The sequence below is a fragment of the Ambystoma mexicanum genome, chromosome 12, assembly GCF_040938575.1.
Source record: "Ambystoma mexicanum isolate Mex_15411 chromosome 12, UKY_AmexF1_1, whole genome shotgun sequence".
Classification (NCBI taxonomy): domain Eukaryota; kingdom Metazoa; phylum Chordata; class Amphibia; order Caudata; family Ambystomatidae; genus Ambystoma; species Ambystoma mexicanum.
In genome coordinates, this window is record NC_090936.1 from 596,277 (window position 1) to 622,453 (window position 26,177).

General features: G+C 47.1%; 1 protein-coding gene across 1 annotated transcript in view; it reads right to left on the bottom strand.

Moving 5' to 3' along the window:
- The window catches only part of LOC138512912 (GLIPR1-like protein 1), a 310,893-nt gene that overhangs the window by 226,425 nt on the left and 58,291 nt on the right, over positions 1 to 26,177 (bottom strand). The window contains exon 2 of the mRNA XM_069627681.1: positions 24,532 to 24,771. Within this exon, the coding sequence (XP_069483782.1) occupies positions 24,532 to 24,771 (240 nt within the window). The remainder of the gene's footprint in view (positions 1 to 24,531; positions 24,772 to 26,177) is intronic.

A 26,177-nucleotide genomic window follows, 5' to 3' on the forward strand; every position in this document is an offset into this window, starting at 1 on the left:
TGATACAGGTCAACAGTAATATTTCATTCCAATTCGACTCCTACTCATACTTTATTAGTACGCAACAGTTCTAGACTAGCACAAATTACTCGTTATTTCCCTAAATCGCATTTCAGAAATTTAGAGTAACCATTCTAGGTTCCAAACTCATAAGGCTATTCCTCATACAGGCTCTCCTGGCGAATAGTAACTCTTGCTAAATCCGTTGTTATGATGCCGCAGGTTAGAGATAGAAAAGGTACCACAGGAATTTTCAGGGACACAGATGGACCATGCATCATGCCCGACCAGAGCCAATCAGAATTGACTCATTCTAAGTAAGGAACAAATTGTTTAAATGCATTAATACGTTCAGGAAGTAAGGCCTTGCAATGCAAAAGATGATGTCTTAGTGTTTCCTTCTCTACTAGATGTTTACGAAATATACATGGGAACACCATATTCGGCATCACTAATGACCTTCTATTAGCTCTTATTTCCATCATTTCTCCTGTGGGGCACACATTAAAACGGAATCTCATACACCCATTCTGCCAGCACTTATTTGGGAATCTAGTTAGATATGTTTCAGGTTGGCCCAGTTGCTTCTGATGTGTGACCAATTGAGCAAACAATTTAGTAGAGACTACTCTGTCCATAGTCGCTGCCTAGTCAGCAAATTAAAGTAGCTTCTTTACACGTAAGGCATTATCTATGAGAATGTTAACTAAAGACCCACATTTTCTTTGAGTCCCACTCCCAGTACTCTATACAGGTTATCTACCGAGTCTAGCATCAACCTTCTATACAGTGATACTTGATGCCAAAGAACGCAACAGCCAAGTGAAAGTAAACCTAATTCGTACCATATTGCCAGATTTTGGTAAACTATACATTATGGTCTTCCATATATTAGCCTCAAATTTCCGGAGTTCTAAGAGTATATACCCTTGGAAATATTTCTAAGCCGTATGCTATTTTAGGAATGACCTTTAGGTTATAAAATCACAAAAAGGAGTTAAGAATTTTCCGAAATTCTGCTCCACCTTTCTCATTTGAGTAATTTCTAAAGATACCTTGTGTTGCAAATAATCATAATATTGATATTTCTTAAACTTATCAAAAATAGGAAAGCCCAGATATTTCATTGAGCTTTTTATTTCCAGTTGTCTATGATTAATAAACCACAAATGTCCCTTCAGCGTTTTACGTTTGGTTAGCTTCAGAATGGTTGTTTTGTTTGCATTAATGCGTAGATGGTTTACTTCATATGCTGTAGGCCCTTTGGAGACTGATCGATGAGAAGAAAGTCATCAGCGTAAGCACAACCTAGTCACACACACCTGCACTGTCTGCCCCGCAAATGGGGACTGTTTCTGTATCCCTACAGTCCCACTACCAACACTTTGCCACCTGATGTCTGAACTTACCTTTGCACTTGCCACCTACTGGCTGTTACCATACCTATTGTTATTATTTTATGCCATGTACTGCACTGTCCCCTCCCCCAGCAATTTCCCCCTTCCTCCATCCCATGCACTTGCGCAATCTGAATGACACCTGGCCTAGTCGGATCGTTGTCTGTCCTCCCTTTGTTCCCCATCCCTTGCCTCATCGCGCCTTGAAACACTTGTGTATAGGCACGTTATAAATGCCATATCATATCACACTAGGCGACCTTCTTCCCCTCGCTTTGCGGTGGTATAAAAGAGGCCTCATCCAGGCATTTCCCTTCATCTGATATATAAAGGTTAAATAGAGTTGGGGCAAATATGCACCCCTGTGTCAAATCATTAGCTATTTTAATCGGGACTGATAGTAAACCATCCGTATTCAGGTGAACCTGTACATGTGTATCCTCGTGGAGATGGATAAGAATCGACAGGCTATTACCCGGGAATCCCAGTTCTTTTAATTTACCCACAGTACGTCCCTGTCCAATAAATCAAAAGCCATGGAAAGGTCAAATGTAGATAAATAAATTGGGATTGCACCAACCTTCCAGGCCCTTTGTTGCAGTATTGTAAGTAAGAGTCCCCCGGCTTCAGTTCCCGTTGACTTTCTAAAGCCAAATTGTTGGGCAGACAGGATCCTATTGTATTGTGACCACTCAGTAATTTTGTTTAGTATTAACCCAGCAAAACTTTTGGAATCTGCGTCCAGTATCGCTATAAGGCGATAGTTCTTCTATGATTTTCTATTCCCTTGTTTGTAAATGGGGATTATGTAAGAAAAATGCCAGGAAGATGGGATCGTTTTTGTTTTAATAATGTTGTCAAATAAGAATGACAAAGCCTTGGCCCATAATCCACAATCTCCTTTTAATAATGTGTTTGACAAATTATTGGGGCCTGCAGCACGAGACAAACTAGCACGCTTTGAGTCTCTATATCCTCCCTCGAAATTTGAAGATCTCAAGGCAGTTTTAAGATGTTATTTCAACATTTGGGACCCGCATTAGAAACATATATTGAGCCAAAATTGCCAAGCCAAGATTGTTTTGTTATTGGATTGGATTGAGAGATGGTTTGGCTTGATTCTAGCCTGTTTATTAGTCACCAGATATTTCTGCTAGAACCATCTTTTATGGATTCCAGCATAATTTCATTATCAGCTTGGAGGAGAAGCATCCTATAATTTTTCTGTCAGTTCTTTTGCTTCTGTTTTAGCTTTTTTATCCCCAACTCTTTCCCAATTTAAGCCTGTTTTCTTTAAACGTCTGACCTCTCTATTACATTCATTTTTCTTTTCTCTCACCTGATTGTCGTACCCATGTTTATGTTTGACACCCTGTAACCTCTTAGTAGCTGTTTTGTTTGCTATGGAAGTGATCATTCTGTCTGTATAACGCCCAAAGGAATCATGGGTATACAGAACTCGCTTCTTGTGTATTGTTGTTTGAGAACTTTCTTTAACAAACATTTTATTTACTTTCAATATATTACCAGCGTGCCATTTAAATCTGGTTTTGGATAGATGTACCATCAAATTCTCTGCATGCCCGAATCTACATTTTAGGTCTGGCCCCAAATCCCAGCTCAATTCTAGCATACTATGATCACTCGGGCTTGTCTTCATTATTTTAAACGGCAGTGCCGCCTCAATTAGATGTTGCGACATAAAGATGTAATGTATCACAGACGTTCTAATTCCATCCGTTCATGTCGAGAGGTTGTTATCTGTTAAGCTAGCACCCCTGATAATGAGGGTTCTAAATGCTTTCCTAAAGGAGGAGTTCAAAGGACGTTTAAGAAGAATCTTCACAGTCATATAAACATGCAATTAAGGATTGGCCGCCAGGGGGCGCACGGATGTGGATCCTCTCCGTGTGAGCTCCGTTCCACGGACCCCAAAAGTGCCTTGAGCCCCCACTTTTGACCCCCCCACCCGCGCAACAACGACAGTCCAAGCTACATGTACCTGACCCCCATCCACTGGGCGAAGACCTGCAGAGAATCGGAGCGGTCTTCACCCTGAAAAGTGTCTCGGCCCATGCCTCTCCCTCTGGGCCTTCTACGCAGCACCTTGGCCGAGACCCGCGGCCGTTGGAGGCCCGTGACGGCCGGCCCTGCCCACTATCCCCCGGTGGAGTCGCCAAGCCGCTCTGCGGCTCCCCTTGCTGGCTGCTCCCTCCCTGCCTTGCTTTGAGGCCCCCGCGGACTGGGAGGACCCTGGACGTGAGGCGGGAGCTGCCACCCGCCGCGTTGAGGCATACACGCAGCCCCGGACGCGGCGCGGACCAAGGCCGATGATCACGCGGGTGAGTGTCTCCCGCCCGTAATACGTGGGGCTTTCCCACAGCCCCTGTGGCGCATCCCCTTGGAGGCGCTCCCGGCCCTGACTTCATCCGCGTGCAGCGCTACTCGGGCCAGCAGGGGTGAGACTTCCTCCTCACCCCCCCCGCCCCAGCTGATTAACAAACGTGGGCGGCACGGGCCCAGCACCTAGCCGCCGGCCGCACACCCCACGTGAAACCTGCAGGTGTCAGCCGGGGCAGTTTAGCCCTTGCCTTCTCCCTCCACCAGAAGACCCCAGTGGACCCCCGTAGTCACGGCCCGTGGCCCACGGAACCGACCCACCACCAAGTGGCAGCCGACACAACACGCCGCAGTGGATTCACATTTCGGCACATTAGGCCCAGCCCCTGGCACCACCGAGTCTTATGACCCCTATATTCGTATTAATCACAGGCCTCTGGTGGCCCACCTGGTCCAATGCCATCCATCAATCCACGAGGGCTGCCCCGCAACGCCTTGAGGAGGACCTACTGATCCTTCCCCGAGGCAACATATTGTGCCACAAGGCCCCTTTGCACCTGGAGGACTGGGCACAGACTTTACCCCCCAATCTAGTGCTCCATACCTGGCGCCTCTGGATGTCTTATTTGTGCCTAGGTCACTGCTCACATCACCCTGGCTGAACCCCTCTACAAGGACTCCAGCAATTGAGGCAGAGAACTCGCCCCCCGCACCGAAGCCAACATAGAGGGTTGGGCCCCCACTCCTGGGGCGTGTGCCCTCCTCTGTACGCTCCCCCTGAGCTCACACTATGACCCAGGCTTTCCGCCCTTGAACCTTCTCCTACACAGCCTCACCGAGATCTACGTGCTGACCCACAATACCACTGGAACGCACCGGACACTGCAAGAGAACCAAGACCTGGGGCCAACGCAAATTGAGAGTGACACAATCGGAGGGTAGGGCCCTGACTCCAGGGTGTGTGCCTCCTCCCAACATAACAACCCGGATCCCCGGGACTCCTGAGACACTGCCCCACAACCCACGCCAGGAATGGTTTAAAACATCAGTGCAGAGGGTAGGGCCCCCACTCCAGGGGCGTGTGCCTCCTCGCACCCACGCATCGTATGAGCACCAAAAGCAAACTTGCCAGATCCGCCTACACTCCCCCACATCTGGATCCAGATATTAACTGCAAAATGTCGATGGAGCCATCAGAGGCAGGGGCGGCGGCCACCAAGGGAGACATAGCCGCCCTCCTAAGTGAAATCAGAAATATGGGGGCTAATTTAGGAGGCAAGATTAACAAAATGACCCAGAGGGTAGATAGTATCGAGCAGAGACTAGAAGGCGTCGAAAATAATCAAGCTTCGATCGACACATTAGAGACCCAACTGGACCTCAGAATGCGCAACAGAGAAAAGGGAGGAAGACATTTGTCTGAATATTGACAATTTAGAGAACAGGGAAAGGCGTAACAACCTGCGATTTTTTGGAATTCCGGAACGTGAGGGCGAAACAGAAGACGACCTCAAACAAACTATATACGATATCATCAGGCTCCTAGTCGCAGATGAAAATATTGACAAACCCACAATAGAACGGATACATAGAGCTTGCAGCCCGGCAGGGGGTCCGAGATCAATCCTGGCCAGATTTCACAGATACCAAGCTAGAGCAAGGATTCTCGCGAAGGCCAGGTCAGGTGGCACCCTCACTCTCGGAGGAGCTCAAATAACCATCTTCCAGGAACTATCATCGCTCACCCTAGCCCTGCTACATCTCTGCAGCCCCCTAACAAAATGGCTCAAGGATCAAGGCATGAGATACAGGTGGGGATACCCCTTTGCCCTCACCTTCGAACATGGAAGCAGGCGGATAACACTCCGCTCCGAGGACGAAATTCCAGACTGTATCGCGGACCTTCTTGGCACTGACCCAAGAGAAGGATCACAAGACGAACCAGCACACGACAGAACGAAATGGGGGTTCCAAGGCCCGAAAAGGAAAAAAGTCAAGGGATCCAGAAAATACAGACGACCTAACGATACTCCGGACAGCAACAAATGAGTCGGTACACACAGAACTCTCATCCTGGAGACGTCCACCCAGGACTCACGGTTGGGAGACTCTGCAGATCGCGGAAGTGTGGCACATCACAGCTGCCAGACTCTGCCCACAACGAGCTTACCATTAGAACTATAATGGACGACCGGCTGGCAGACAACGAACCGAGAATCCGCATGTATCATTACAATTTCCTTCTCATAATAACAGTTGTTCTTGCTTGTTAAATTGTAATGGATGTTGATTTAAGAATTTGGGGGGAGGGGGCTCAAAATGTTAATACGGTAATACGTGTGGTGGGGGTCACGTGGCTACGACCCTTGCGGGCGATCCGGCAGTAGACCAGCTGCGTGCAACTGGTCCAATGCGGACGCCATCAAAACTGGGACTCAGTTCTTCACAGAAAAAAGAAAATGATCGGCCACAGCTTAGAACTGATGGGTATTACACTTAATACTCTAAAAGGGGGGTGGGGAGTGGGATAAACAAAATCTCGAGGCCTTATATGGCTCGAAACACTCATCCGAATACTTCCATAGCGGAGACTATCGCTGAACGACGATGTGACGTGCTTACCGAATCCACAGGACTCATCACTGTTCAACAGTCATGACAAATCAAGTGACAGGCACGGCACTCTTAAAATTGGCACGCTCAATGTCAAGGGACTCAACTCCCCCACCAAGAGATCGCTAGTAACCCGAGAGTTCAAGAGAGCAAACTGATGTTCTTTTCTTACAAGAAACCCGATACTGCAAAGGCGAGGAACGGAAAGGTTCTGTATCCCAAACTGGGCACAGAACACCGGGACTCCGGCCCGCTGAAGAAAGCTGGAGTGGGCATTTTAATCAACAAGGCAGTACGATTTGAGCTCTTGATGTCCTGGTCAGACGTGAGAGCCAGAGCATTTGTGTTGGTTGGCAAGATACAAGACACCGGGCCTCATTACACGGACGGCGGTAAGGGTTAACGGTCACCGTTAATGGCAACGGTGACCGTTAACCCTTACCGCCGTACTACGAGGTCCCTTAGCGGGTTGGTGCTTTAACGCCTGCTTTTTGCAGGCGTTAAAAACCAACCCGCTAAGGGACCTCAGAGTTAATTACGGCACCGCAAAATTGCGGTGCTGTAATTAGCGCCTTCCCCATTCCCATAGAGCCCTATGGGGCAGAAATGGGAATGGGGAAGGGCAATGGCGGAAGGGGGATTTACCGCCCCACCGACCTTGGAATGGGGCGGTAAATCCCCTTACCGCCAAGGCGGTGCCGGTAATTTACCGGCATGGTCCAGGGTGCTAATAGCACCCTGGATCACCGCCTTCCGTGTAATGAGGCCGACCATCATCACACTTGCATCCATATATGCACCCAACGTTCCTCCAACAAACGATCCCCAAGGTCATGGCTGAAGTGGAGGGTGAAGTGATCCTAGGAGGTGACCTCAACACTTGGATGGACCCAGATGTGGATAGGCAAGCAGGCAATCCTTCCACAACCCTCCCATCTGGCGGTGCCCGCTCGCGGGTTGCAGACATGATGGACGTCTATAATCTTACTGATGCATGGAGACATATGAACCCGACTCGAATAGGCTTCAGCTTCTACTCTACGCCGCACGCCACATACTCCAGAAACGATTATTAACTGCCGCACTCACCACAGCAATGGTAGAATCTAGCATATCACCGGTTACATGGTCGGACCATGATATGGTTACAGTCACCCTCAACCAAATGGCTCTCCCTCGGAAGAGCTCCAAATGGCATTGTAATGAATCGCTCTTTAAGGATCCAATCTTCCGAGAACAAATGGAACAAGCTATCACCCACTACTTCGAACAAAACAATATGGGTGACATTTCGACGAACATAGTTTGGGAATCAGGCAAGGCCACTTGGAGAGGAGTTCTCATCAGTGAGGGAGCGGTGAAGAAAAGAGAACGCCAACTCATAGAAAGTAGGCTTCGAACTGAAATCACCCAACTCGACCTCATGGCCCAATCTGCGGGTTCCGACAGATTACATAAGATCGAACAAGCCACTGCCAAAAGAGAAGAACTACGGCAACTGGAAACAGGGGACATCGTGCACAAACTCCAATGCCTGAAACTAAAAGACTACGAACCTGGGAATAAGGCTGGTGCTCTACTCGCTGCAAGACTCCGCGGCCAGCGTCGCGAGCGGTGGGTGCCTACTGTACACGATGAAGAAACATCCCACGACCATCGCCCCCCAATATCCCCGAAACCTTTGCCAAGTTTTATGAGGAATTTTACACCTCGCAGGCCGCACCGCACGCAGAAGCGATTACAGACTATTTGTCCAAAGTATCCATGCCGTCCCTCCCGTCGGAAATTGCACAAGCCATGGATGCCCCCATTACGGCGGAAGAAGTAGAGGACGCAATCAAAAGACTCCTAGCTGGGAAGGCTCCCGGGAACGATGGATACACAGCAGGATTCTACAAGACTTTTCAGAACGCCCTACTCCCATTCATGGTTGACCTCTTTAACAACATCCTTCTCTCCTGTGTGGCCCCCAAATCTTTCTCAGAAGCACTAATAACAGTCATCCCCAAAGAGGGGAAGGATCCTATGCAGTGTGCCTCATACCGACCGATATCTCTCCTGAACATTGACCCCAAAATTTATACAAGGATTCTCACTGCACGCCTAGAGTCACACATGCCCACAATAATTCACAGCAATCAAGTAGGCTTTATCCTAGGAAGGCAAGGTGCAGACTGCACCCGCAAGACCCTCCATCTAATACACGAGACCAGAACATCCACGGACATGCCAGAATTGTTTTCGATTGATGCCGAGAAGGCGTTTGATAGAGTTGAATGGCACTTCCAAGAGGCCACGCTGAAGCAAATAGGCCTGGCCCCACCCTTCGACGAGCAATCAAAGCTGCCTACACGACTCCAAAAGCCTCTGTAATGGTGAACTCCCAGTTCTTACGCTGGTTCTCGCTCACTAGAGGAACGAGACAAGATTGCCCCCTTTCGGCGATACTTTTTGCACTGTCCCTAGAACCACTCGCCCGAGCCCTCCGAGAGGACACCGCCGTGGAAGGAATCCGAGTAAATGGTAGAGAATACAAATTGGCCCTGTACGCAGACGACATCGTGCTTCATGTACTAAACCCACTGTCATCAATGTCACGGGCGATACACCTCATAAAAGAATAAGGGACACTCTCTGGCTTTAAAATCAACAAAACCAAATCCATCCTCTTCCCACTCCACGAACCGTCCCCAGAGCAACAAATAGAGCTCGAGCACCTTGGCGTGACCATGCCGGACTCCACACTGAGATACCTTGGGATCAACATAACAAGAGACCTTGCACAGCTCTACGAGGCAAACTTCCCACAACTCCTCAACGCCCTCAAAGCTGATCTCTCAAAATGGAAGCCACTCACAATTTCCTGGATGGGACTCCTAAATGCGATCAAGATGGTGAGCCTCCCACGCTTCCTATACCCATTCCAGGTCCTGCCCATCGCAATCCCAGAACACTTTTTTAGACAGGTCAAGAAGGTCATATTAGAATTCTTGTGGGGCGGAAAGAAACCCCGAATACCGTATGATATCCTGATGCTTCCGAAGGAACTGGGAGGAGTTGGCCTTCCAGATATAGAACGATACTATCAGGCAACTCATCTTAGAATCCTGATCCCACACCTGCGGGATAGAAAGGACCTTCAATGGGTCCAGCTAGATAACAATACCCTGGTCCACGTAACCCTCGCACAGTGGCTATGTGTCCCTAGATCGAAGCTTACGAGACGCTTGCGTGACCACCCGATATTGGGTACCATGTGGAACATCTTGAGGAAAGGAAAAGGGATGACTGGAGTCACAGCATGGCCTTCCCCCTTGAGCCACCTCTGGTCTCCCGGGATCCGTGAGAAAATTCAAGAACATGCCAGGTATCAAACCTGGTTCGATGCCGGATTGGAGAGAGTTGGTCAACTGTGGAGAAAAGAGAAATGTATATCAATCTCGGAACTAGACGAAGCCCTCCAAATCCACCTGATTCCAATCTTCCTGTACCTACGATTGAAAGGGGTGTTATCGAGAGAAGAATGGAAGGCCACCACACGCAGAGAGCTGGCACCCTTCGAAACAATCCTTGACACAACCACCACTACCAAAGGATTAATATCCCGCATGTATAAGGCCCTAATCACCAAAGACCAATCTCTGAGCCTCCGCCTCAAAGGAAAATGGGAAAAAGATTTCGACAGAGAATTCGACCAGCAAGCCTGGGACAGAATCTATGAAACGCTGGCCAAAGTATCAATTGCCACCCAGTACAAACTGCATGCTGTAAAACTACTCCACCGGTGGCAGTACGATCCACACAGACTGTCTAAAATGTTTCAAAACTCCAGCCCAAGATGCTGGCGACACTGTGGCATGGACGCTGACTATTGGCACATGTGGTCGAAGTGCCCCAAAGTGCGCATTTACTGGCAAGAGGTCCTGGGATGGATTAAGCAACTAGACGGCATAGAAAGAGAACCATCCCCCCTACTGATGCTATTTGGCCTTGAAGAAGAGGACGACGAACTGATGCGGGTGAAAGGACTAGTGTCCCCCCTGCTGCTGGCAGCAAGAGCAGGCCTAGTTATCAAGTGGAAATCCCCATGACTGCCAAATGAAAAGGATTGGCTAAAAATTGCCATGAATTTATACACAATGGAGAAAATAACGGTGGCCCTTCATGGCAAGGCCGCGAGACATGAGGAAACCGGGAGAGACTTCACAAGCCACTATATTACAGGACCGGTCACAGACACTTCACCGAGTCATTGAAAGCTCCGACAACCCGGTCCTACCAAAGACTGAACACCGAAAACCACACTGCCTATTACCCGTGCCTGTCACAAATCTAACCTGTAACACATGACAACAACAACGACCATCGATTAACGTCACACCACCCGCTTTAGTGCACTACAACAATCACCGCACCTTGGAAGTTCTACGGGGAGGGAGGGAATGGGAGTTATACTGTTCACCCGTCAGAAGGGGACGCGTATTTCATTGTATTTTGCTGTTCAAATGTTGCTCGGGCGGGATACATTAACCCTATGAAGTAACTATATATGCTCAACTATGCATCTACCCCTCGGTTCACTTCTGATGTTAAAAATCAATAAAATAGAATTTGAAAAAAAAAAACATGCAATTAAGTACGAAACACTAACCTGGTCCGTGGAGTAGGATAGAAGGATTTAGAGTTCACCTAAAACTTCCTCTACAGAACTGGGGGAAAGGTGCTGCAAGGACATTTCAGGGAAACCCCTAAAGGGGAGAAAACCCCTAAAGGGGAGAAAACCCTGCGCCGCTGGGGTGCGTAGAGGTGCTGGTCTCAGAGGTAGATTTCCAAAAAGCGCAGTTCCGTGGCCTGGGATTGGATTAGGTCAAGAGGAGCCCAGGTTGGTGACTGCAGGAAAAAAAATATTATTAGTGAGATGTAATGCCGGATCCTATTCTGACTAAGAAAACGAATTACCTCTTTTCAAACGGCTCTGAGGCTTGGGTGAGCGGTGAGAAGGCAGGACCGATCGTATTCAAGGAAGATGAGATGGCTGTGAAAAACGCTATCAGAAGGTTAACTTCTAAAGGATTGCAGTTCGGGACTCTATTTATGCTTTGATGGCTTGCACCTAACAGTAGAGAGATACTGCGCAGGAGAGACCGGAGACGGCAGGGAAACTAGCTTAGATTCATTGGAAGGAACGCCGGGTGAATAAAATGCTTGTAGCCGGCGGGCTCGAGTATTGTAATTGTTTACAAATGAAGCATCATGCAGGGGCACGTTCCTAAGGCACACACAAGACAGAGAGGGGTTAGTAAAGTAGAATGCAGAGTAAGAAGATCGTAAAGTATACGAACAAACTTACGGAGCGCCACTTCTGAAAGCGGTAGCAACGCGTCTCAGAGAAGTCTTCAGTAACTGATATGCTGCTTCCTGGATCAGGGGAGGAGTCATGGTCTCCGATCCTGTTGCAACGACTAGACTGCTGCACACTGTTCGCAGCACCATGTTGGGATGGACTGAATGGAGGACCGTCCCGTGGCGCCAATATTTCCATAGTGACCATCCGCGGCGGTATCCCCACCTCATAACAGAGGTGGCGATTCCTGCCATCTATCTCTTTTGCTGAAGACAAGCCCCAGTTTTGAAAAAAAGTAGACAACAGTTTCCCCTGCACCCCTTTGCTTGCCCCTCTATTAGTAGTGCTTGAAAGTACCTCCCTACTTCCTTCCAGCGCATGGTTTACAAGATTTCTTCCATACCAATTCATAGGGGATACGTTTGTAGGTTGTTCAATGTCTACATTTAAGTCACCTACCACAAAAACCTGTAAACCAATACCCCTAGTAATTTCATCAGAAATAAAATGATTCATTTGCTCTAAGGCTACTTGCAGATTATATTTGGGAGACCAATATACATTTATTAGCATCTTATGAACATAGCGTGGTGAACTTTTCATTTCAACCTGAAGTGCCAAGAATACATTTGACAATTTTGATGTTTCCTATCTATTTGCACAGCAATCAAAAAGACCACCTGCTGGACGCCCTAGGGCGCACTGAGTAGCCAGTTCACAATAGCATTCATAACCATCCAATTTGCATGAGCAAGTCATCCAAGGCTCAGGTAAACAAACAAACATGTATTTCGTTAATTTTGCACATAGGATACCCTCGTTTCTATCATAAGCGATATTATTAGTGTTTGTTTTTGTGAAACCAGGTGAAAAGGAGAGCACATCATATCCCATTTTATTAAAGGAGTCTACTTGCTGCAGAAATGCATTATACACAGATCTAGAATTTAATACTAGCCGAACATGATCATACCGAAACGGATGAATAAAATCCACCTGTTTAATGTCCACAGAGGACAAAGTTCTCAAAGCAGGAATTTCATTCAACAAAGCTAGTATTCACCATCTGTTTAAAGACTCGGGACCCCATAATCAAACAAGTAATACAGCAAAATGCTTGGATAATCAAGATGACAGGGTTGTCTCCATTGTACCCCCTTCAAGTCACTCTTATGTACCGATTTAGGGGAGTCATGCCTCCAATCCACTGCAGATTTTGAGTTTTTGGGAGGGTTGTTACCCTCAGGGTGATTCCAACCATGGTGATGTTTGTTTCCTGTATTGTCTTCTGGGCAAAGATTAACAGAATTTCTGCCGACTGGTTGATCACTGTGGCCCCCCCTCCCTATCATTTAATGGCTGCTGCAGCTGTATGTCGGCATGACTTGCCACTTTGGGTATTTCTGATCCGATGGGGCCTGAAAGTGGGACAATCCCCCGGCCCTGGGAATATTTTTGCATCTCAGGACAATCATCCATCACCTTTTTTTATTACTCTCCTTATAATGTGTTCCATGGGAAAATCTTCATCCTCTTTTAGCTCTGTTTTTTTGTGCTTGCCGTCTGGTCATTAATTATCACATTTGGAACCACAGTATCATTTAATGCTTTAATTCTTGAGCATTGGGGAGGGTTCAGCCCTCAAGTCATTTCGTGACCCAGGAGCCCACAAAGCAGATTTGGCTCGTGGACTAAAAGCCGGTCACAGGAGACAAGAGACAGGCTTCTAAAATCAACACACTTCATGGGAGTGACTATGGTAATGGCACCCGACTTAAGTGGCATTGCCTTTACTGATGCTGTGTCTGTTATTACTTTTTCAGGCCCATTACATAGTGCATCCTCTGCGCCATTGTTGCTAATCGCACCGGGCCCTAAAGAGGATCTTGTGGCATTACCTGTTAAATCAATTAGTAATTTCTTAGGGAAGAACTTAAGCAGTCCTCCTTTTATTTGATTATTATTTTTCACAAACATTATCCCTTTGGTTTTCCCCTTTTGATTTTTAGTTTTACCTTTTTTCTTCATAGTTTCGGGAATTGTGTCAGTTGCCAAAGTGCCACCATTCCAATTACATAGGACAGCCTCATCCCCGGAAGAATCCAGATTGGATGTTATGTCTATCACAGCCAGAATATCTTTAATCAGGTTTCCCCATGTCTTCCTTGAGACCTTATTTTGGCCTTTGCCGGGCATACGTCTATTATTTTTCTTTTTTGCTGTTACTTCCTTAGTTTTAGGGGAAGAGGAGTGGTCAGGTTCAACACTATTTACCTCCCGAGGTATTTTAGGGGCTATACTGTCCTTTAATTTATACTTTCCCTCCTTTCCCTGTGGTGTAGTGAGCTGTGGGTATTCACTGGAATAATGGGAGGGAAAGCCCCTGGTCCAGTTATGATCCCAGTATCCATTCCCTTCGATTCATATTTGGGTTTTTGGGGCAGCTCATAGTTGAATCTTTCCTTGTCAACAGCCATTATCAGTTTTCTCAATAATGATGTATGTAGCTGGAGTTCTGAGAATATTTGCTCATGTATAGTTTCTTGTGGCCCACCCCCCTCACGCTTCCCCAATGCTTTTCTCTCCTTATGTGCTTATGAAATCCCCCACTCTCCCCCCCTGACTCAGAGGATATTGGGACAGCGCCAGTAGGGAGATTTCATTGGAATCAGGAACTTGGGGGATGTAAGGAGGAGAAAACACCTTCCCCGCTTCCACATCACTTCCCTGTTATGGTAGACAAGGAAGGCGTTTCTCCTGCATCTGAGAGCTAATATCAGGGACACCTGACTCAATCAATAGAATCGAGGACTCACCTTCCGTCATGGCTAGCATAGCCAGGTCCGTTGGTGTCGGTGGTGAGGGGGGTAATCGCATTGCCTGAACCATTCTCATGGTTCCTTTGACCGGAGTAAAAACCAGGGGTGCAGACAGTATGTCATCATACAGTCCGCGCCCCTGCCATGGTTTCCTTCCTTGTTTTCGGCCCGTGCGGTTATATGTAAACTTAGCACTCATCCTCACTGTACCCACTCTAGCAGGCAAAAAGGAAGACAATAACACTTACTTAAAACCTATGAGAACATAAGTGCTTTTAGGAAAGCCTGTGGCCCCCTCGCCAACGAAGACGGCGAACAGGCAAACAGGCTCCTTGCAGGCACTTGCAAGGGCACTTGCAAGGGTACTTCCGGGGGCGCGCGCGCAGGGGCGCGTACCCGTGTCTTTAAAAGCAAGTGGGCCACGTGAGGGGGTGTCGACAAAGCAGCTCTATTAAAGAATAAAGCAAGAATAAAAAAATGATTCATTTTTTTTACCAAAGTCCAAACAAAGTCCAAACAAGTCCAAACAGAAGTGAAGAATCAAAGGTCCTGGAACGTAGCGCACCGTTATGGTGAGAAACTCGGACGCATGACAACAGTCAACAAAGGCTGTGGCTGTAACAGTACACAACACAACGCTCCTTGCAGGAACTTGCGAGGGCACTTCCGGAGACGCTCGCAGGGGTGCGTACCTATGTCTATAATAGCAAGTAGGCCACGTCAGGGGGCGGCGACACAATGTGGGGTTATGGTGAGAAACTTGGAAGCATAGCAATAGACAAAAAAGTCCATGGCTGTAGCAGTAGACAACACAATGCTCCTTGCAGGCACTTGCGAGGGCACTGCCGGCTGGATGAAGCATTTTGTAGAACAAAGAAGAACTGGCAGGCACAAGAGCCTTCAATGGGGAAAAACAGCATGGGCGAAGAAGCCACCACCTATGCAACAAAAGGCTGAGGGGTGCTTGCTGACAAACTGGGTGGAGAAGGATCACCATGGCCAATCCTATATCTAACAGCAGACATTTTAGAAGAAAAACATGAAACTTATAAGCAAAACCTCAGAGGCTTAGCATCACCTACGGGTCTAAGACTGGTCAAATGTTTCATAGGCTGTGCACAGTTTGTCTTTTAGCCAGTGTCATGGTGCAGAGGTAGGAGACAGAGACAGGAGTGGTAAGTGTGTTGGCATAAATGTTTATTCAAAAGAATATAAGGGAAAACCTACTTAGCCCTATCACTAAGATGGGGTTCCCTGCCTCAGACTAAATACTAAGGACTTTGTCAGGATGTCTGTAAAAAGTAAATAGACCACTGTCCTGTATCCAAAACCTATTTCCGTTCCTTACCTTATTAACTAAACTAGAAATTATTTGTGTATTCTTGACCCAGAAGATTGAATTACAGTTCCAAGCAGAGTTCCAATTTGGAGAAAAACAAAGTTTGAATATGAACTGAAACAAAATTCCAAACAGTGCAGAACAAACAAAGTTCCAAAGTAGTAAAGTTCTCTGGCACAAAAGAAAGTAACGTTCTAAATCAAAATGTTGACGCCAAGTAAATGGCTTCCTTCTCTCGGTCTCACTCAAGTTTCTCATTGTGGTTATAAATACTAGGGCAAATGTCTCCCTTTCCCTGGCTTTCTTCCATGCACTTCTCACAAAACCAGGGAGGATGCTCCCCTTCCCCTGGCGTCTTCTGCACAACACCACGTAGGATGCTTCCCTTCTGTGGGGGAGGAATGGTATCACAAGTATGATACTGACATAAAAGGTACAATTAGTTTCTGGGTTTGGAAAAACTCCTACTTTGCCCTATAATTAGGATGGGAGTATTCTCGCCCATCAAATAATAAAACAGTCCTAGTTGAGTCTGTCAAAGCAAAATGGTCTATACTAACAAAACCTAATGCCTACCCTGTCTCTTGTACAAAAAGTGTGTAAAGGAGAATATGTATGCAAAGGTAAATCAGTGTTCAAATATAAAGAATAAATATGGCCGAGTCAGCTCTCCTCCCCAAGTTAGACAGCCCGGAGTAAGGCAGTCCACTTAGGTAGGATGACACACTCTGGCTCAGGTTCTTACTACAAAGGCAGTTCAAAACGTGTACTGAAGCATGCCTGGTCTTCCGAGTTAAAGTCTCTCTTTCCAGCTTTCAAAACACAGTTCAACAACATGTTCACACTGGTCCCCCTCTGTTGGGCTTACACCTTTCAAAGCAAAAGATCACAACAATCTCCTTCAGTCGAGCTCAGACCTTACAAAGCAAAAAGTTCAAAAACACTTGCAGGGGCACCCTTCCCCAAGCTTGATTCACATCCTTTAGGGGTTCCCTTCCCATAACTTATTACACTTTCGGTCTCCCTCAGTCGGGCTCAGACCGTTCCCTGATGTCGAAGACTTTCAAATGTGCGTGGCTTTTTCTACAGACCTCTGCAGGACCACTTCTACTTTTCAGTTCATTCACTTAATCGCTACAAACATTTCACCTTTTACTGAGACTTTCGAGTGGGCTACTTCCTTTCGCCGGACCACTCCGTTACTCAGTATCGCTGGTTTCACAGCTATCCTTACTTCAAACTTCATTCACCGGTCTGCTTTTCTTCGCGTCTCATCCACACGTGTGCAGCCTTCAATTGTGCAATATAACGTTGCAACTTCAATCTTTCCTCAGAACACACCAGTCTTTCATGTCGCTTTCCAACTCACCAGCTATGTGTGTTTCTTTCTTGTCTTTACAGTTTTTCCAATTCACGAGTCAAGGTTGGTAGCACAGGCTTGGCCTCGCCTCCCCAACTCTGCCATTCACCTGGTAGGATCGCTGGCGTCCTTGAAACATAATGCAGCCTTCTTGTCTGGGGTACGGCCTTCTCCATGTATCTTTCATGACCTGTTGGAGGCAATGACCTTTTGCAGGGAACTCCTGGGGTCCTTGACCCATTCCTCTCGTCCCTCGCTCCGTCGCTCTGCTCCAGTAGGTTCACCTTCACTCTGGAAGTTCCACCTTGCTCAAAGTGTGTCTCTATGTTCCGCCTTTTATCCGTGTGAGGAGAGCTAATTGGTATCAGATGTATGCACTAAAGTCAAGTGCCTGACTTTGCCTGACCCGATTAGCAGGATATGTCCAATATGATATTTAAGGGTTAGCCTCTTCAGTCTCAGTCACCCTCTTCCTCTGCCCAGTATTTGTGTAGTAAGTGGGTGGGGGGGGGGGGTAGTGACACCAGAGAACCCTAAAAAATAGGATGTGTTAGGTGTACAGGAAAAGGGGGAATACCGCGTCTCACCATCAGTCACCTCACCACCATTCCCCGAAGACCCCTTACCCAGGTGATCTTCCCGCACTGGTCCACCCCCAGAGCGAGTCTAGATCCAAAGGCGATGGCCATGCCCTGGCCACCTGAGAGAGAGATCCCTGGGGATCCTTTGGTTTCTCACACTTCCCTGGTCTCTTCTTCACAACACCAGGGAAGATACTTCCCTTCCCTAGTCTCTTCTTCACTCACCTTGTTTCACCTTGCTTTTAAGTCTCTTGGGTTTGAGTGGCATACCTGTAAGGTTCTTTCATGATAGTGTTGCAGACCTGGTTCACTAGCCTGCCAAATACTGTGAAAATGCCTGATGCTGGCAATCTTCATAGGGGGGAAATGTCTCTGACCCGTCTTCCTTGGTTTCTTTCTTGTGGGCTCGGGAAGATTGCTTTGCTTCCCCAAGTTTCTCTTCTTCCCCTTTTTAGTTGGACCCGGGTATTGCACTGCTTCCTTCTGTTCCTATCATCCATCCCATTCACCCCTGTACCTTTGGGCTCTCTCCAAGAAGTCTGGTCGGTCTTGCAGTCTTTTTGCTTCGGTTTTGGGCTTCTGCAGTCTTCCCCCCTTCTCCAGTATGCTGCGGGAGATCCACAGCATGTGGTCCCCTGGTTCCCCCAAGGAGAGTTAGGCTCTCCGTCAGGTCCTTTGAACAAGGGATTCTCCTGGGTTACCCTTAGTCCTCAGCACTTCGCCAGCATGCAAAGGTTCCCCCTCCTGACAAAGCCTCTGGTCCACAGCTTCTTCTGCTTCAGCACAGCATTCCTGCTCCTTGCTCATCCAGGGAGGGCTTCTCTCATACTTCGTGAATCTGTCTTCCCTTTTATACTGGCTCTGGACTTGGGAAGACAATAGACTGCTCAACATGGTTCCTATAGGTAATCCTCCTGCCACCACACTTCTGCCTCGTCGCAGTACTGACCTTAGGACTCCCTTGTGAGTCATTGTGATCCTTCCTCGTCACATTACTGGGAAAGTGTTCATCATTCCTAGTCTTCCTCGTCCCAGTACTGTTAAAAGGGACTGAGTTCTCAGGAAAAGGGGCTCCCCCTATTGAAAAAGGGACGACATCCACAGATTTGTACACCAGTTAAAAAAGCAGCCTTATAATAGACATTCATATAGTGTTTTCACCAAAGCACTACATTGAACATTTGTATAAACAATTATTACCCAAGCAAAGTTGGTTCACATTTATCAACTTTGGAAAGATGAAAGATGAAAGGTAGAGTTTGCCTAGATAGGATTTTAACCTGCAGAGCAAACAATTCTCAGCAGCTTTGGCTCAACTTGCTGCGCTTGATTACCTTGTCTTATAGACATTGTTGAGGGCCCTGCATGCAGGCTGGTCAGTGAAGGAAAGAGATGATCAATTACCAGCAGTGTTCTCAGAAGGTAATTATGCTAAGCATATATAAATATGTTGACGTTTTACATATTTTGACCAGGGTTCAGCATTTGCACTAGCCATTGGTGACTGAGCATTGACTCTTGTGGAGGGTAGAGTCTGCCAAGAATCAGACCTGCCATAATGCAAGGGGAGCTTCAAGGAAAGAAGACACATGGTGTCACTTGGTGAGATGAAAAAACGGGGATGAATGTCGCTAGGCTCCCCCAAGTGCTGCAAAAAACAAAGCACAATACTTGAGTTTACCCACTGGCACAAACTTAGGGCGAAAAAGGTCCAGGCAGAGTGTCTCCTGAGAAGTTACAAGAAATATCCGGATAAGTTCCAGAGTTTGATGAGGAGGTTGAAAAACAAAGAAGTGAGTCCAAACAATACAGTAGGAGTTGGGCGGTAAGGGTTTACGGGCATCAGGAAGGATGCCGGTGCCGTTAAACCCTTACCGCCCTATTCTGAGGTCCCTTAGCGGGTCCCAGCAGGAACGGCTGGTCTGACCAGCTGTTCTCTGCGGGTCCCGTTAAGGGACCTTGGAGCTAATAAAGGGCCTGCAATGTGCGGGCCCGTTATTAGCGCCTTCCCCATTGAGCCCTATGGGGGTTCAAATGGGAATGGGAAATGGTTTACTGAATGGGGACTTACCGGGTCCTCCAAGGTCGGAATGACCCAGTAAGTCCCCATTCAGTCAGACCGGACCCGGGTTTGGAGGCAGCCATGGTGCTAATAGCACCATGGCTTCCTCCAAACTCGTAATAACCCCCAAAGTCTCTCCCTTAGGCGCTGAGGCAAATGCCAACCTTGCCCAGGTACCTGATGTTGGGTAACAATGAAGCTTCCTGACAGCATGTAAGAAATGCTGTGTGCATATGGGAAACGGCAGGGACAGATGACTTTTATGCCTGGCTAGTAGTTTGCAACTTGACATTTTTTTATCAGTTTAAACAAACGTTCAAAAGAATACCTCCTAACTGACCGTTCGTCCCAAGTCATTTTGGGCACCTTCCCTCACCTACTTCCTTCTCCACCTGTGGTGTCCCCCATGGCTCAAACCTCTACCCCTGGCTCTTCAACAATTACCTTGCTCAGCAAGCACTCCTCATTTTCTCCTTCTCTGCCAACTTCCAGTGCTACGCAGATGACAACTCTTTTTCATACTCCCTGCTGACCCTCTTGCACCATCCATCACTCCTATCTGTCATCCAGTCCTGGTGCAGTTCCAATGATCTTTGCCTCAATGCCAGCAAGACTGAGATCATTCCTATTGGGACCCCTGCTCCCTCTTTTTCCCCCTCATACTGGCCATCCTCTATGGGCTCCACCCTGCTCCTCCTTCTGAACCCAGAAACCTTGGAGTCATCTTCAACTCCTCTCTCTCCTTCCTCCCTCACAATCAGGACATTGCCAAGAAGTTCCACTTTCAACTCTTCCTCCGCAAAGGAATTCTCCTTTTTCTCACTTTCCCCCAGAAGCTCAATGTGACCCGAGCGCTGGTTCTCTCTAAGCTTGACTACTGCAATAGCGTTTCCCTAAATCTACCTTCTTCCACTTTACGACCCCTCCAGCTAATCCAGAATAGGGCAGCGAGACCTATCATTGGGACTGCATCTCTCCTGCCCCAAAAACTCTTCACTAGCTCCCGGTTGCAGCATGGATTAAATTCAAATTCCTCTGCATCATCCACAAGGCTGTCTGGGGCCTGAGACCACGCCATCTGCAACTTTCTCTTACTAATGTACAGCACTGTACTCACCTTACATGGAGTTCCATGGCGCATATAGGACCATCTCCCTCCAGGTCTATGGCGACCCGCGTCTCCTCCCCGGCTTCTTTCCATGGGCGCTGCCATCTTGCGCACTTCGCACATGCGCGGGTGACCAGTAGCAGGTGTCTGCACATGCGCTGCTTGTTGCAGTTGCCATGGCAGCCAAGGGGAAGGTGCCAAGCTTCGCTGTGAAGCGAAAGCAATATAAGGAAAGTAGACGCTGCAAACCATGCGTCGCAACTTTGCCTGCTTGTGGAATACTGATGCTCCGTTCCCTTTTCTCCTGTTACCTGCAGCATGCCCTTCCAGTTGCCAGCCTGCCTGTTACCATCTCCTGGCTCCTCTCTCTGTGCCTGGCTCTGCTTGTTGTTTCTTTTTTCTAGCTTCTATCTACCTACTTACTCTGTACCTTACTGGGGCACACACACCAGTGCTTACACTGTTCTAGCACCACATTAATATCGTGGGTAGACTTTCCTGTTGCGCTGGGAGAGGACTCAGCTTCTGGCTGAGTCTATCTGCAGGCCCGGGGTCGAGGGTGGGCTTCCAGACCATACCACATCAGGACTGCAGAGCGCTGGAGCAGAGGGTAACCTGGATCACAGAAGATCAAGACACACAGGTATTTGTGATTCCGGGGGGGGGGCTGGGCACACCCTGACAACTGAATGCTCTCCCTCTAGACCTATGTGATCCTATTGCATCAACTTCTGCGTGAAAAGCGTTTTGCTAAACAGAGAGCAGGAGGCCCATCACTTTCTTCAGCTGGCTCCCACTTATGGAACAGCCCCCACTCCCTCTCCGTCTTGTGCAGGACTTCCTCAAATTCTGGAAGCTCCTCAAGACTTTCCTCTTCACCTCCTCCTTCCCTTCGTCCCTCTGCTAATCTCACAGTCCCTCTGATTGGTGGCCAGGGCCCTTATGTATTCATTGGGGACCTGGCCTCCAATACCCAATCGCCCCAGCATCTGTCTACCTCTCGGCACTTGCCTCGGCACCTTGCACTTTCTACCCAATGTCCTAGGCCACATAGTACTTACCTTACTCTGCACTTCATCTGCTACTCACCCACGACATTCCAACACTTACTCCCACCCACCACTTCCCCTCTTCTCGCTGCACTTGCACGTTCTGAATACTCACAAGGTATAGTAGGCTCGTCTTTATCTTCCACTGTACTTGTTGTTTTCAATCCCATGTTCCCTCCCTGCTGCCCTGTGGGCGCTTTGAAACAGAATTGATTTACTGTATAAGCGCCTAACAAATGCACAGTAAATAAATAAATATGAAAGGGGATGTTCACACATTTGTTTGTTGATGCAAATATTTATTGTCGATGTAATGGTTTCTTAAACATATGTGTGGATGTTTGCATCTTCATACGTTTGCACCATAGCGTATGTAATAACATTTCCTTACGTATCTAATTATTTTAATTCTGGTGAAGACTAAAAGAATCTAAAATATGTTTAAAGCGGTAGAACAAAGAAATGTGGTCCACTACACGGCAACAGTCTGGATCTTGAGGTGGTAGGTCAGAGGAAGGACACACAGAGGTGGACATTATTGAAGTAAAATAACCCTCAACTAGCCTTATTGCTACGTTTAAGATTCCCCATCAAGAAAATAATAAAAGGTACTTGTCATGATGTCATACAGAACTCAACTTTATTTCAAGTCCAAACCTATGCTATATTTCTAACTGCCACTAACAAAAACACAGAAAATTAGCCTAGAGAGGTTTTCTTACCACCCCCACCCTCCCCTTTGCTTGACTTATGCTGGCTGGTGCATGACCCCTCCCAACAATGTCTCTGTAAATAGTCCTCTTGACATCCCAAGGTTTCTCATGCAGTTCAAGTAAATACCAAACCTTTTGGATTCCACCAAAAATACAACAGGCACACTCCTGGTTTAGTGCTTGTCTTTTCACACAGTTTAAGCAAACAAAGAGTATCTTGGATTTGTAGATCTTGCAGTTGCTCAACTGCTGTTTCTCGATCACCCCTCCAGTGCGCCTCATATGAAAGCCAATAGTCGGTTATTGCAGCCCCATGAGTACCTTTCGTGCGACTTGAGGTTTTGAGATGTTGTAGGTTTCCACCCCCTGTGAGTAGCTGGGATTTCTAGCCGCCAGGACTGGGGTGTGGCTCTTCGGCAGGGTTTCCCTTCCCTTAGGTCAAGATTCTCTGAACCCTTCTCAGGTATTTCTCTTAATCTATATTTTCTGTAAACCTCTTCTGGGTTAGGTCTTTTATCACTTTTGAAATTGGTTTTGCTTTCTGGCTTCTCGAAACATTTTGCTGGTTACGGCTTTCAACTTCACCCACATTTTTGCGTATTTCACATGCTTTCTAGTTTCTAAAACCCTTTGCGGGTTATGGCTTTCAACTTCCAACTTTTTGGGTATTCTTCTTAGTCCATGTTGGTTTGTAGGCCCATTGGCCCTCTTTGGCACTTGGTTTGCTTTCTCAGCATTCTGGCTCCCTGTCAGAGCCCTGCAGAGCTCAACTGCCCTCCTCCTTCTCTTTGCCGAGGATGCTGTACCAGCTTCTTCACAGTGGCCTTCCTTGGGGGGAAGCGGTTGCTCCTTCAAAGGTGAAACCTGACTTTGCGATTCATCAGTTACCTGGTGCTTCCTTGGGGCACTGCGGTTTGGGCACACAAATATTTTGCCTCGGTCGTGGCTCTGTCTCACTCCCCTAAAGAAACCTTGGAGCGTCCAGCACTCTTGGGCCAGTAGCATTCTGCAGGCTCTCCACCCACCACATATGCATCGTGGACCTGTCTCAAGGATGCATCGGCTTTGTGCTACAGCACCGGCATCCGTTTGCCACTGTCTCTGCTCCCAGCAGTCAACTTGTTCCACATTGCCTCCTCTATACCAGGTAAGGATTGTGTCCCTTAGAAGTGTCTCCCTGCAATGAGAGACCTGGATTTCCGTTCTCAGGGAGGGGTCAGCAGCCAAACCAAGCATAGAACAAGATGCCTTTTCTTTAACATTGTCATCAGCCCCCATGTATGCAATAACCCTGTGGGACATTTGTGGCACTGAAGATTTGTTCACTGGGGAGTCCTTGTCCCGTAAGAGCAGGAGGTCACCGACAGTATATTCCCACTTTCCCGATCCCCTAGGGTGGGTCTTGCGTAGCAGACTCACCTCCCTAGTCTCAAAGGGGTTGGCTACCCCTTGGGGAACAGGGACAAATTCCATGGATTTGTTACAGCAGGTTACATTGTTATGCTACTGAAAAGTGTGTAACGTATTCATTCGGTCTTGTTTTGTCTTTGGGCTTAAGTTGAATGATGAGCCCACAAAGCATATTGAGGAAAATAAAATAAAAAATACTTCAACTTAATGCAGTGCCTAGGATTCAAACATCTTACTATTATTTTCAAAGACCTGCAAAAGCATATTTGAATAATTCAGTACATCGGAAAATGGAGTATGGAATAACTATTGGATTAAAAAAATAGCTATTTTTCAAGGAATATTTTTCAATATCAAATATTCCATGAGGCAACAAAACACTGCAAAATACATTACCTGTGTGTAGTGCCCACATACACCAGAACATGTGTGTGTGGCGTAAGTGTAATCTTTGACCTCATCATACCATGGTTTAGTAGGTGAAACCGTTGTACTAGGACCTCCAAGCCAAATATTTTCCCCAACGGGATTAAATGTGGGATGAGCCTTTCCTGGTTTTTGTAGGTCAGGATTGTGGTCAAAAATGCATTGCTGTGACCATCCTTTGGCAGTTAGTGCTAGTGCTGGGTCCCAGGTCTGAAAATTTCAAAAGATACAGCAACAATTATATGCCATTTAATTTCAATGATAATTTCAAAAGACAAAATTCACCAAACCTAAATGTACAGTTTTGCAGAGCTTTCTCTCATACACCAATTGACAAGTATTAGAGCATTTCCACTTGCACGTTGAGAATGCTGAACGCAGGTAAAGTTACTTACTTGTAATTTTAGTTTCACTGTTTTTAAACAGAAACAGACTAGTCAGGACCACTTAGAAAAATATAGAGCAAGAAAACAGAGGCAGCTAGATGCAACTTGGGAAAAAAGAGACTTAACACTTGAAGGCCGAGTTAAGAAGTTATGGATCCAGGAAAAAACAAGTGTGGTGCGCTCCGTGCAGTGAGTGGGCGCAGTGCCAGAGTGAAGGCGGTATCAATCCTCTGAGGGGCACCACGTAACCCAGGATATCGTCCTGTCCCCTCCGCCCTTGCCTGGGAGGGACTCTTGATGGCTACCGAGGTGTAGTGGAGATGCACAGTCTCGCAGCCTGAAGTGGTAAGGATTATGGAGGAATTAAACCCTGGGGAGTATGTATGTGCTTGGATATACCCTTAGTTAAACCGCCCAATACTTTGATTTTGGAGTTTGGTGAATGAGGGTTATTCTGCAACTACAATAATCACAATGATACGAAACCAACGTAAAACAGCAAATCTGCCAATGATGTCATGGTAACGTCGGCTCCACTTACAGAAGTGGAAAAGCTAAGTTAAGTGCTCTAAGTGTGCTCACAGTTTGGCCGTTTTGGCCGTGAAGAATGACAATTAGCTCTTTTGTCACTCATCTGTATCGTCTTTTATATAGGCTTAGACATTATCTGCCAACTGTGAACTAATTATTATGAATGGAGGTTAGAGCAGAAAGTGAGGGGGCAGTCTACCGTCAGTCCAACAGGAAGCCTGACAGTGAATGCTGAAGAGAGGGTAAGACATGCCCTCACTGAGCTTGCTTACCTGGGGCACTTTGTGTGGTCCTTCAAAATGTTGTACGCATATGCATTGCGCCCCCTTAGCAACTGATTACGGCTCGACCGCAGGGAGCCCGTTGGAATTGGCCACATTCCCATTAAATAACGCAAACTCTATACAAAATGTTGCGCAAGTGAATACTGGCTCACCTTATATATACCCTATCGCCCCTGTCGATGGCTCAAGATCGTTTTTTGTTTCAGATTTACATTTGCGCTTGGCATCTCCAATTTGTGGTAGAGTTACCTCTTTTCAAGCCTCTACTCCTAAGATTACGACTTATTTTCCTAAACAAAATCCTCCCACAGAGATACCAAATGCTGTCAGATAGCTTCAACTGCAGGGCCCAGAGGAGATTCCAGATGCTGCTCTCCTTTTATGGATCCAAGCAGTGGAGTCAATTGTAACTTTG